The sequence below is a fragment of the Carcharhinus amblyrhynchos genome, chromosome 4, assembly GCF_965287045.1.
Source record: "Carcharhinus amblyrhynchos chromosome 4, sCarAmb.v2.hapA, whole genome shotgun sequence".
NCBI classification, from domain to species: Eukaryota; Metazoa; Chordata; class Chondrichthyes; order Carcharhiniformes; family Carcharhinidae; genus Carcharhinus; species Carcharhinus amblyrhynchos.
In genome coordinates, this window is record NC_137327.1 from 33,878,478 (window position 1) to 33,890,806 (window position 12,329).

Here is a 12,329-nt window from a genome sequence, read left to right on the forward strand (position 1 = left end):
ACAACCGCTTTTTTGACGAATGATACTTTTTGACTTTCCCTGTTATTTCTACTTTCTTGTTCTTAAATTGTACTGTGTGCACCGCAATGGTAGGTACATTGGTAACAGCTCACGTGAAGGTACCAAATGTAAGTTATAAATTTTCCTACAAGATGGGACAAGAACAAAAATCCTGCACTCCAATTGCTTGTGCTCTTCAGGGTGGCCGGTTCTAAGTGGCATGGCTAGAAACTTGGGAATGTATGTCTGCACATTCCAGGGAAATGCAGTGCATAGGAAAGGCTCCAAAAGACGAAATGTGGAGCAAATTGAAAATAAAACAATACTGTAACATGTGATTAAAATCTGCTAATTGTGAAATGTATGAAGAGTTCTTACCTCACTGTACCAACAAACAGAACTGGGTCCTGTGGAATGACTGAGAGTTTACTCCGCAGATCTTCCAAAGCAATAGTGCAAACATCGACGTTGTCAATCAGGATGGTCCCTGTGACCGGTTCAACTAGTCTGAACAATGCAACACCCAGTGATGACTTGCCTGCAACAGGAAACTGCCAATATTTCAGAAGTTTGTTTATATGTTATTGAGGTGATACAAATGTAGGCTCCATTTTTTCATCCACACATACCCCTTAGTGATATCATTTGAAAATGCAACATTACTTTCTACAAGCTCCCTTATCCATACCACTCTGATGTCTGTACTTTTCTATGCCACCACCTATCTGCCTGCTCATATTCTACCCTCTGTAAACTTGTGGTCATCCAAATCTTTACTGTTTATATTATAGCACTTCAAATCACCCGCCGACCTGCGCTCACCAATCTACATTGCCTCATGGTCAAGCAGATCTCAATTTTAAATCCTTGCTTTCATAACCACATGATTTCATCCCTCTCTACTTCTGGAATCTCCATCTGAGATATTTGCGCTCATTTCATTCTGGCCTCTTATGCATCCCTGATTTTAATTATTCCACCATTTGATAGCTGTGCCCTCAGCTGCCTAAGCTTGGATATCTCTCCTTAAACTTTTCAGCCACTCTTCCTCTCTTTCCTTCTTTATGACATTCCTTCAAACCCCTCTATTTTGTCAGTGGTTCTAATATCTCCTCTACGGCTCTGTGTCAATCTTTGCTTGCTAACGGTCTTGTGAAATAGCTCGGGATATTTTACTACATTAAAGAAAGATGCTATCAAAATGCTAGTTTTTGTTACTGTAACCAGGATTTCAGAAATACCGTAATAGGAAGAAAGAAAGAACTCAGATTTATGTAGTGCCCTTCACAACCCCATAGCATCTCAATTGCTTTACTGCTAATTAAGTACTTCCGGAGTGCAGTCACTGTTATAATATCGGAAGTGTAGCAATCAGTATGCTCACAAAAAGATTTCATACACAGTAATGCGATAATGACCAGATGTTTCCTTTCAGAGACATAAGGGATAAATATTGACCAGACATTGGGATAACTTTCCTGAGCCTCTATGAAATAAAGCTACGGAATCTTTAACATCCATTTGAGAAAGCAAATTTTTAGCATATTGTAAACTGTACCTTTCTGAATTGGAACTGACAGTGATTAGTTCATCTGAACTTTTATTCTAGGAATCTTCTTTAATCTCATGCTTCTGTTGTAGAGCTTATGATGGATATGGGTGATAGACTTGGAACAATCTATGCTTGCTGTAAATATACTCCAAGCTGAAAGCATGGGACCACAAAATTATACCTTCAGTTAATTAACACAGATATATGGGATGCCCAAGGCAGCTTTGGGCAGCAAACCCCTGTACCAAGTTTCTCTTTATCAATAAATATCTTTTGTTCTTAACAAAGTCTGAAGTCTCTTGAAGATGCCCAGAGAGTGCCACGACATAACACATCCACCAAGTAGACAAAACCAAGTCATATTAATTATCTAGAAAGCCCTGAAAATAATCAGAGTTTGCAAATTTTAGGATTCACATCAGTGATTGGGCACTCTTTCCTTTTAAAAAACTGTTTTGGATTTGTAAGAATGAGAGTTTTGGCAAGCTAGAGACACGGTCGCTAGGAGCTAGATATCTCTGCTCTGAAAATATTCAGGCAGATTCAACTCGGAAAAGGGGACGGGTAGGATTGTTACATTCCATTACAGCATGAAAACATAAGAATAATGGAAGGAATGCTGTAAATCTCTTTGAGTACAGCTAAGCAATAGGAACTGAAATTTGAATATATTACAGAGTCTTGAACAGTGTAAAGAAAAATGGGACACAAATGTGACAATAAATGAGAGAAAAAACTGCAGGCATATCAGGATAATAATAGAAAATTTTAACTAAAATCTAACTTTCAATAATTAGCATAATGATAAGGAGTGGGGCTTTTACAACATGTTCAAAGCTGTATTAAGGATCAAGATAGACAAGCAATGAAGTCATGCTGGATCTTTTTCCAGTAAAAAAAAGTGGGCCATTTAAGCAAAGTAAGTTTTTGTAAACACCCATTGGAAACAGTGACGATAAAATAATTATTCACTACTGTTTCCCACATAAACTCTGACTAGACAATGCCGGTATTCTGTTATCTCATTTTTGATATATTCTATTGTCGTAACCAAAAGTAGTTTTTTAAATGTCTTACCAGAGCCAGTTCTTCCGACAATTCCAATTTTCTCCTGACCTTGAATATTTAAATGTAGTCCTTTGAGGACTATTGGAGTGTTTTCTCTGTATTTCATATGATAATTCTCAAATGTTATTGCACCATGAGCAGGCCATTCCTTGGAAACAGTTGAATTTTTAACATGAAATGGGGCTTCTGAAGCAGACATCTGATGGAAATATATAATTGTAAATAAAGGTGAAACAAAAGTACTTCAGTCAATTGCGGCTCAGAACGTATGTGTGTCTTTTGCTGCTCACCAGAATATATTCCATTATCCGTTCTACAGACGTGAATCTGGCTTCTGCTTCAGTTCCCATTCTTATGCACATTTGTAATAGTCCTGCCAGCTATAAGCAATGAACATTTTAAATTTAATACTGTGTGTATATTAAAATGGCTTATAACAGTAAGCGACAGCTAACGAAGAATAATCAAGGAACAAAGGCACTTTACAGCCTCCTGGACTCAGCACTGTGCTCACTAATTTCAGACCACATTCTCTGCATAATTTATGTTTACGTTTTCGTTGCAAGTTTCAGTTTTACTCTTGACTTTTCTCTTGTTTTTGTTGTACGTTATTCTGCCATTCCCACCTCCTCTAGACAGATCTTTTTGTTCAAAAATAGAAAATGCTGGAAAATCTCAGCAGATCTGACAGTATCTGTGCAGAGAGAATAGAGCCAACGTTTTGAGTCAGGATGACCCTTCGACAGAGTTCATTTGCTTATCACACTGCCACTCCTATTGGTCTTGTACCAACAATCCTTTTGTCATCTATTCAATCCTGTCTTCTATCCTATCACTAAAAAGGGAAATTAGGAGAGCCAGAAGGGGTCATGAGAAGGCCTTGGCGGGTAAGATTAAGGAGAAGGGATAGAACCTATAAAAGGTGAAGGGGGAAAGGTCTGTGTGGAACCAGAAGAAATGGCAGAGGTGCTTAATGAGTACTTTGCCTCAGTATTCACGATGGAAACTGATCTGGGAGATTTTGCTACAGGTTTGCAGCAGATGGAAAAGGTTGAGTATGTGGATATTAAGGAGGAGGATGTGTTAGAACTTTTGAATTCTATCAAGATAGACAAGTCGCCGGGACCAGATGGGATGTACCCCAGGTTACTGCGGGAGGTGAGGGAGGTGATTGCAGAGCCCCTGGCGATGATCTTTGCGTTGTTGATGGAGACGGGAGAGGTTCCGGAGGATTGGAGGATTGCGGATGTAGTTCCTATTTTCAAGAAAGGGAACAGGGATAGCCTGGGAAATTACCGACCGGTGAGTCTGACCTCAGTGGTTGGAAAGCTGATGGAGAGGCTTCTGAGGGACAGGATTTATGAGCATTTGGAGAGGTTTAGCATGATCAGAAATAGTCAGCATGGTTTTGTCAAAGGCAGGTCGTGCCTTATGAGCCGAGTTGAGTTCTTCAGAAATGTGACTGAACACATTGATGAAGGAAGAGCAGTGGACATGGTGTACATGGACTTCAGCAAGGCGTTTGATAAGGTCCCCCATGCAAGACTTCTTGAGAAGGTGAGAGGGCATGGGATCCAAGGGGCTTTGGCCTTGTGGATCCAGAACTGGCTTGCCTGCAGAAGGCAGAGAGTGGTTGTGGGTGGGTCTTTTTCTGCATGGAGGTCGGTCACCAGTGGAGTGCCCCAGGGATCTGTTCTAGGACCCTTGCTGTTTGTCATTTTCACAAATGACCTAGATGAGGAAGTGGAGGGATGGGTTAGTAAGTTTGCTGATGACACAAAGGTTTGTGGTATTGTGGATAGTCTGGAAGGATGTCAGAAGTTGCAGCAGGACATAAATAGGTTGCAAGACTAGGCGGAGAAGTGGCAGATGGACTTCAACGCGGATAAATGTGTAGTGGTCCATTTTGGAAGGACCAATGGGATGAATGAGTACACTATCAAGGGCAGGAGTCTTAGTAGTGTTGAAGAGCAGAAGGATCTTGGGGTCCGGGTCCACAGGACTCTTAAATCGGCCTCGCAGGTGGACGATGTGGTTAAGAAGGCGTATGATGTACTGGCCTTCATTAATCGAGGGATTGAGTTTAGGAGTCGGGAGGTAATGCTGCAACTTTATAAGTCCCTTGTTAGGCCCCACTTGGAGTACTGTGCGCAGTTCTGGTCGCCTCACTATAGGAAGGACGTAGAAGCTATTGAAAGGGTGCAAAGGAGATTTACAAGGATGTTGCCTGGATTGGGAGGCATGCCTTATGAAGATAGGTTGAGGGAGCTGGGACTCTTCTCCCTGGAGAGGTGTAGGTTGAGAGGCAACCTGATAGAGGTTTATAAAATGTTGAGAGGAATAGATAGGGTGGATTCTCAGAGGCTATTTCCCCGGGTTGAAATGGTCACTACGAGAGGACACAGGTTTAAGGTGCAGGGAAGCAAGTACAGAGGTGATGTTAGGGGTAAGTTTTTCACTCAGAGGGTGGTGAGTGAATGGAATCGGCTGCCGTCAGTGGTGGTGGAGGCGAACTCGCGGGGGTCTTTTAAAAGACTTCTGGATGAGTATATGGGATTTAATGGGATTGGGGGTTATAGATAGGTCTATGGATTGGTAGGTATTGATGTGATCAGCGCAACTTGTGGGCCGAAGGGCCTGTTTGTGCTGTAGTGTTCTATGTTCTATGTTCTATCACAGACCTTTTCTTTTGTTCTCATTCCACTCTCCTCCGTTTCACTTGTTTGAAACCTGTCACATTTTCCCAATGAAAAATCATTGACCTGAAATGTTGGCTGGGATTTTCATTTGCTTGTAGGACATGATTTGAAAATTGCGTTGCTGGGGTGAGACATAGCATATTACGATTTCCGGAAAGCAATGCAGTTTTCAAAGGGGCTGAGAGGGTTGGGAATGGGGAACCAGTTCACCTTCAATTAATATCCACTGAATACCTTGGGGAATCTGTTAACAAATCAGAAAGGGCAAGAAAGGAGTTTTACAAGGTAGAAATCGCCAACCTCAAATTGTCTGTTGTACCTTAATAAACAGCTGCCAGAAGTTATGGTGAATAATTTTGGAAGCTGGGGTAGTCTTCTTACAGAACATGTGCTTTACCATCCTTTTTTTAATTCATTCATGGGAAATGGGCATCGCTATCTGGCCAGCACTTATTGCCTATCTCTAATTGCCCTTGGAGGACAGTTGAGATTCAGCCACATTGCTGTGCCTCTGGAGTGACACGTTGGCCAGACCAGGTAAGGACATTAGAAAACCAGATTGGTTTTTCTGGTGAATTGACAATGGTTTCATAGTCATTAATAGATTCTTAATTCCAGATATTTTTTACTGAATTCAAATTCCACTATTTGCTGTGGTGAGATTTGAACCCAGGTCCCCAGAACATTAGTTGAGTTTCTGGATTAATATTCTCATAATCCTCTTCTTATGATTTTATGTCATTATTTTGCCCTTATTCAGAATTTTAAGTATTATTAGAGGTCAAATGTAGTACCAACATGGAATCCGAGACCGGGATCTGGGAATTTTGGCTAGCCTGCCAGACCGCTGTGCCAGATCCTACCACAGCCTGAACCTCCAAAATTGAATGCAAAACATTTGGCAGATTGGCACTCTTTTCCAAGGACAAGCAGGCTTCGGAACTTCTCGCAGTCAAGAGGAGGCAGGTACTGAACAGAAAGATTACCAGCTTATTTCTTTTGAACGGTATAAGGGCCAGAACAGAAGGCAATCTATTTGGAGAATGCATCTTTATCATCATGTTCGCCATGGCATACAGTATTTTAAATATGAGGCCTTTACAGTGCAATTTACATTACACAATAATGCACAGATTGCACTACCTAGTATGATTTGTTAAATTTAGCACCTATGTGATCAAAATATTCATCCTGTTTGTGTCCACATTTAGGAATAGTATGAATGTTTTTAATGCAAAACTCACATTGATTTTGACACACAGAAGCATTTTTAACCAAATTGAGAAACTAAAATGACGTTGCTATTTTGCTGTTTTCCTGGAAATCTGGCGAAGGAAAAATAGTTTTATTATTGCTGACTCTCACAAGTTCATTGTTTAAGTTGCAAACAGAACTTAGACATTGCGCTCAAAACCTTTTGAGAACAATGGGATAGTTGTGCAAAAGGTGCACTATTTAATTGCAGGAAATATGTCTGTTTTGGAGGAAATATATCAGTTTTGGTAAAATTAGTTTAGTTTCTTAAATCTAGACAAAGATAACTTGAATTTACATGGTACCTTTCATAAGCTTGGCATGTTTCCTACATTACAACTATTAAGAGCACCTTACAGCTGTGTCGAGAAATTAAGCAACCCAGTCCAGTCTCTAGACCCCTTGTAACCTTTGGGGCCAATCATTTTTCAAGATCTTCAGCTAGTATCATTTACCACTGACTGCAAAATGCAGTCCAATGTTATGTTACAATAACATCCATTCAATAAGATAAATATAGAATATGAAAAGCATATCCAATTCTGTTGATCAATCAAGTGAAACAATTTAACTCCATTGAAGACTCCCAGAGTCACAGGATTATCTTTTTTTTTATTCATTCGTGTGACAGGGATGTTGCTGGCCAGCCAGCACTTATTGCCCCTCCCTAGTTACCCAAGGGCAGTTAAGAGTCAACCACATTGCGGTGGCTCTGGAGTCATTTGTTGGCCAGACCAGGTAAGGATGGCAGATTTCCCTCCCTAAAGGACATTAGTGAACCAGACGGGTTTTTCCAACAATCGACAATGGTTTTGTGGTCATCAGTAGATCCTTAACTCCAGATATTTTTCATTGAATTCAAATTCCACCATTTGCTGTGGTGGGATTCGAACCAAAGTCCCCAGAATATTTGCTGAGTTTCTGGATTAGTAGTCTAGTGATAATACCAGTAGACCATTGCCTCCTCCCTAATCTGATTAGAACCTCACCAGTCACTTTTCCTGCTCTTTCTATTCTGGGCATTCTTCCTTATTTGGCTGCATGCAACCAATTATAAATTTATAAATGTAGCAGTTATAAATTTAAGATTTTTACTGGTCTAGTCTTCCTCCCTTTTTTATGAATGGGGTATGATTTTTAGTAATTAGTTCTTCCAGAACAATATTTATCGTGGACTGTTAATAGTATGGCAAGGATTTAAAAAGAAAATCTCCTCCTATAATCCAGGTGGTATCTTTATCTTCAATCTTATCTTGTTGACAGAAATACCTTTTTCACTGATTAGCAAAAGCTCAAATGTATAGAAGTTGATTTTTAACGTAATTCTATTACATCCGTGTTATCTCCAAAACCCTTGTGCTCTACTTCAGGAGATCACTTAGGATAAACAAAAAGAGAAAAAAAATGGAATTAGTTTCCTCACCTGAACAACATATGACAAAGCAAGGCCCTTATTTGATGCAGAAATTGAGTCAGGACTCAGGATGACAAAGAGAGCCACAGTAAAAATCAAGAGAACTGAGAACAAATCAATTCTCACACTGAGCCACCGCATGGAACCGTTAAACAGTAGAAAATGGCCAGAATTTTTATCACTTAAGTCTTTAAATCTGTAAAAAGAATAAAGCACACTATCTCTGACAATTTAAGATTGGAAAACAGTGTTACGGCTGTAGAAAATTGATCATCTTCACAATGGTGAGCGTGATATCATTGAAATAAAAAGCTTCACTTACCGCTCAATAAATTCTCCTGTTTTATTATAGGCATGAATTGTGCCTATGCCTTGAACAGTTGAGGCAATATGAGAGAACCAGGGTGATCTGCTAATATTGTCTATTCTCTTCAGTTCTCGGATGCCTTTTTGAAAAAGTCTGCATTGAAATCAACATTTAGGATTTATTTTATTTATAGATTCTCTCCCTGGCTCTAAATGACTTTCATTTACTTCATTATTCCCCACAATAAGAACCAAAAGGACATATAGATCTGTTCTGTCAATGGAACCACATGGTAGACATTGGTCGGAATAATTCTGAGAGTGGAAATTTGTGCACTTTCAGAGCATGGCTTAAAAGATTACAACAGCGGGTGCTTAGCAATCTGATGATGTCACCCTGGTGGCAAGTGCATCTCATACATACGTTGGAGCCATCCTCATCCACAAACTGCCAGTTTTTAAGCACATTCTTGCTTTCCTCAAGCCATGTGTGTTGAATAAGCCAATAACCGTAAACAAAAATCGGAAAATCTTCCTCCTATTTAGAGACCTTTGATCAGGCATGCACGCAGGTACTGAAGCATATTTGGCTGCTGAATCATGTGTGTTGTTATTTGAAAGGGAACATGGAGTAGAAAACTCAAAGACTGGCACAATCTCAAACTAATCTCCAGTCGCCCATTTGGACTTAGTTTGGCTCACATCAAATTTCTAAATGGTGTGTCTTGGCTCAGCGCCTCATCATCAAGATTTCACTGAACTGTGGGGAAAGCTGCAGCCTAACACAGCATGAATGTCAACTAGTTTGCTGAGTTCTTGCAGTTAAAGTTTGTGGTCGATATAAAACTTGGCAAAGTGGTAGTGATGAGTATTGTTCAGGATGACAAAGGCAGGATGGTGAAATGGGCAGAAGCATAACCGATGAAATCCAATGAGAAATAGTTGGAAGTCATGCACTTTGTGAGCACTAATGTGGAAAGAAAGCATACCATATGCAACACAATTCCGAATAAGTCAGGAGACTTTGGTGCCCATATGTACAACCGTAAATATTGCAGGGCAAGTTGATAAAGTGATTATAATAACACATAGGTTACTTGGGTTTATAAGTAAAGGAATTGAATAGGAAATCTTAGGGATCGTGACAGACATTTTTAAATTATTGTTTAGCCTTCAGTATGTGAGTCTGCAGAAGGATCTAGATAGGCTGGGCGAATGGGCCAGGAAATGGCAAATGGAATTTAATGTTGGCAAGTGTGAGGTGGTCCACTTTGGTAGGAAGAATGGTAGGAAGGACTATTACTTACGGGGCGAAAAACTGCAGCAGGCGACAGTGCAGAGGGACCTCGGGGTCCTTGTGCATGAGTCGCAAAAACCCAGCCTGCAGGTGCAGCAGGTGGTCAGGAAGGCGAATGGGATGCTGGCCTTCATAGCGAGGGGGATTGAATATAAAAGTAGGGAGGTCTTGCTGCAGCTGTATAGGGCATTGGTGAGGCCGCAGCTGGAGTACTGTGTGCAGTTTTGGGCGCCGCACCTGCGCAAGGATATTTTGGCCTTGGAGGGAGTGCAGAGGAGGTTTACTAGGCTGATACCGGAGTTGAGGGAGTTGAGCTATGAGGAGAGGCTGAATAAACTAGGCTTGTACTCGTTAGAGTTTAGAAGAATGAGGGGAGATCTCATTGAGACGTATAAGATGATGAATGGGATGGATAGGATAGAGGTGGAAAGACTCTTCCCGCTCAAAAAAGACAGTAGGACTAGGGGGCACAGCCTCAAGATAAAGGGGGGGCAGTTCAGAACGGAGTTGAGGAGGAACTTCTTCACTCAAAGGGTGGTGAATCTCTGGAATTCTCTGCCCGTTGAAGTGGTGGAGGCTGCCTCGCTAAATATTTTTAAGAAGCGGGTTGATGGGTTTTTGATAAGAGAGGGGATTAAGGGTTATGGGGAGAGGGCGGGAAAGTGGAACTGAGCCACGACAGATCAGCCATGATCTTATTGAATGGCGGGGCAGGCTCGAAGGGCCAGATGGCCTACTCCTGCTCCTATTTCTTATGTTCTTATGTTCTTATGTGGCCAATTCTGGGCACCATACTTCAGGAAATACGTAAAGGCCTTAAAAGGGTTTACAGAGGAGATTTAGGATGAGTTGGGACTGTCCTCTTTGTGACAGAGAAGGCTAGGGGGAAACACAATAGAGATTTTCAAGGTTTTGAGAGGTTTTGGTAGAGTAGTTGAGAAAAAGTTATTTTGCCTGGTGAGTCAGTCAATAACTAGAGGCCACAAATTGAAATTCATTGGTTAAAGATAGAGACCAGAAACATGGAGAAATGCTTTCACTTAGTCTTTGGGATATGGAATTTTTAGCCTGAAGAGGTGATGGCAGCTGATTCCATGAATAATTTTAAAAGAGTCTTTGACAGTTAGGATGAGGAATGTGCAGGATTGTGGATACAAAGTAGGGATGTCAGGCCAAGCACAACCCCGCTGGAGTGAAGAGGAGGCAATTGAGGCCCTTCAGAGGTGTGGACACCATAGGATGTTCCCTGGGCATTTCCACCTTGGCCATTGGGCATTGGACAGTGTCAAGCAGAGGGGGGGTGGGCCTAATGGAGTTGGATCCTCTGAGGGTGATTGGCAGGGGTGAGGTTCCCCTCAAAGAGTCGGCATAGGCAAAATCCATTAAGTGGCCTCATTCTGTGCTGTCAGCTTCTAAGATTCTATCTTCATTTTATTTTAAAATTATGTCAAAAAAACACAGGGGTGATTTTCCCATCCCGTTGTGTTGCTTTTGTAGTGCAGAGGGCTGGGAGACTCAAGTAGAGGCTATTTCATGGACTTCATGCTGGCTGCCACAGCTTCTGCAGTTCTCTGAGATCTGGATTTCCAGTGCCATCAGCTCTGCAGTAGAGATTGACGTGGAGCTGTATAATTTAAATAAATACTATTTTGAATGCAATTCAAAGGTTATTAGCGGGCCCAGGACTGATATCTCTGGGCCAACTAGCCTCTCTCCCCCTCCCTGCCAGGAGTGTTTCACTCTAGCGAGGTTTAGAATGACTCCCCATTCTAAATGGGGAGTTGGCGACCCGACCCCACTGGAGTGAAAGGCGGGGGTGGGGGGGGGGGGGCAGTGCAATTGAGGCCCCCCAGAGGTTCGGACATGAGGAGATGTTCTCTGGGCACCTTGGGCATCAGGCAGTGCCAAGAGGGGGGTGGGCCTAATGGGAGCAGGGCCTGATGGAGTTGGTCCAGGTCAGGGCTGCAGGTGGGGGGTTGCAGATGGGGGGGAGCGGAGTGGAGCTGTGGAGGGTGTGGATGGGAGATTGAGGTGGGACGGTGGGCGTGAAGGGGTCGAGACTGGCCTGGACATGTTCGGGGAGGGGGTATGTGGGGGAGTTGCACAGCCAGGGATGTGGGGGTCATGAGGCTGGCCAGCGATCAAGTGATCTCAGTGTTGACACATGCGCAGTAGCCTGCTCAGTACCATGCTGCCAGCCTCTCCAGAGGGAATAGGCCCCACTCCTGATTTTTATAGTGATACACACTAATTCACTCTGCCGTGCACTGAGTGTGGGAGATTCATTTTGAAACTCCTGCTGAAAAAAACAGCGTGATTTACTCTAGTTCTTCCTTGAATTTGACACTTAGAATTATATCGGGAGAATCCCACCCATGTATTTAGTCTTCTTGTATAATTTAGGAAAAGGGGGACAGAACATTTCAAGAAGACCTACAATTTGACAAATCATTAAAGAACACCATACTGGGCTGTTTGTTGTAAATCAACATTCCCCGAATCTGATTACAATATCCAGTTACAATTTGTTTCTGTTGATCATTAAAAGCACGGTCCAAAGAAAGTCCCACCTTATCAATTTGCACTTAGAAAATTAGGAAAACTTACAAGATAACCTTGCACTGCAGACCTATCAGTACAGTTTTTAGTGCATTGATTTATTTTAATGCACTAATGACTTAAAAAAAACCTAAAGGAATTTGATGTAAATATATTAATCAGAGCGTTAAAAATATCCCA

At 41.8% G+C, this 12,329-nt stretch overlaps 1 protein-coding gene across 1 annotated transcript in view; it reads right to left on the reverse strand.

Annotated features, from left to right (window-relative positions):
* Positions 1-12,329, reverse strand: part of abcc12 (ATP-binding cassette, sub-family C (CFTR/MRP), member 12) — an 89,880-nt gene that overhangs the window by 10,747 nt on the left and 66,804 nt on the right. The window contains exons 21-25 of the mRNA XM_080187595.1: positions 8,310-8,447; positions 7,997-8,183; positions 2,887-3,000; positions 2,630-2,819; positions 379-538 (exon numbers count right to left, since the gene is read on the reverse strand). Coding sequence (XP_080043721.1) covers positions 379-538; positions 2,630-2,819; positions 2,887-3,000; positions 7,997-8,183; positions 8,310-8,447 — 789 coding nt within the window. The remainder of the gene's footprint in view (positions 1-378; positions 539-2,629; positions 2,820-2,886; positions 3,001-7,996; positions 8,184-8,309; positions 8,448-12,329) is intronic.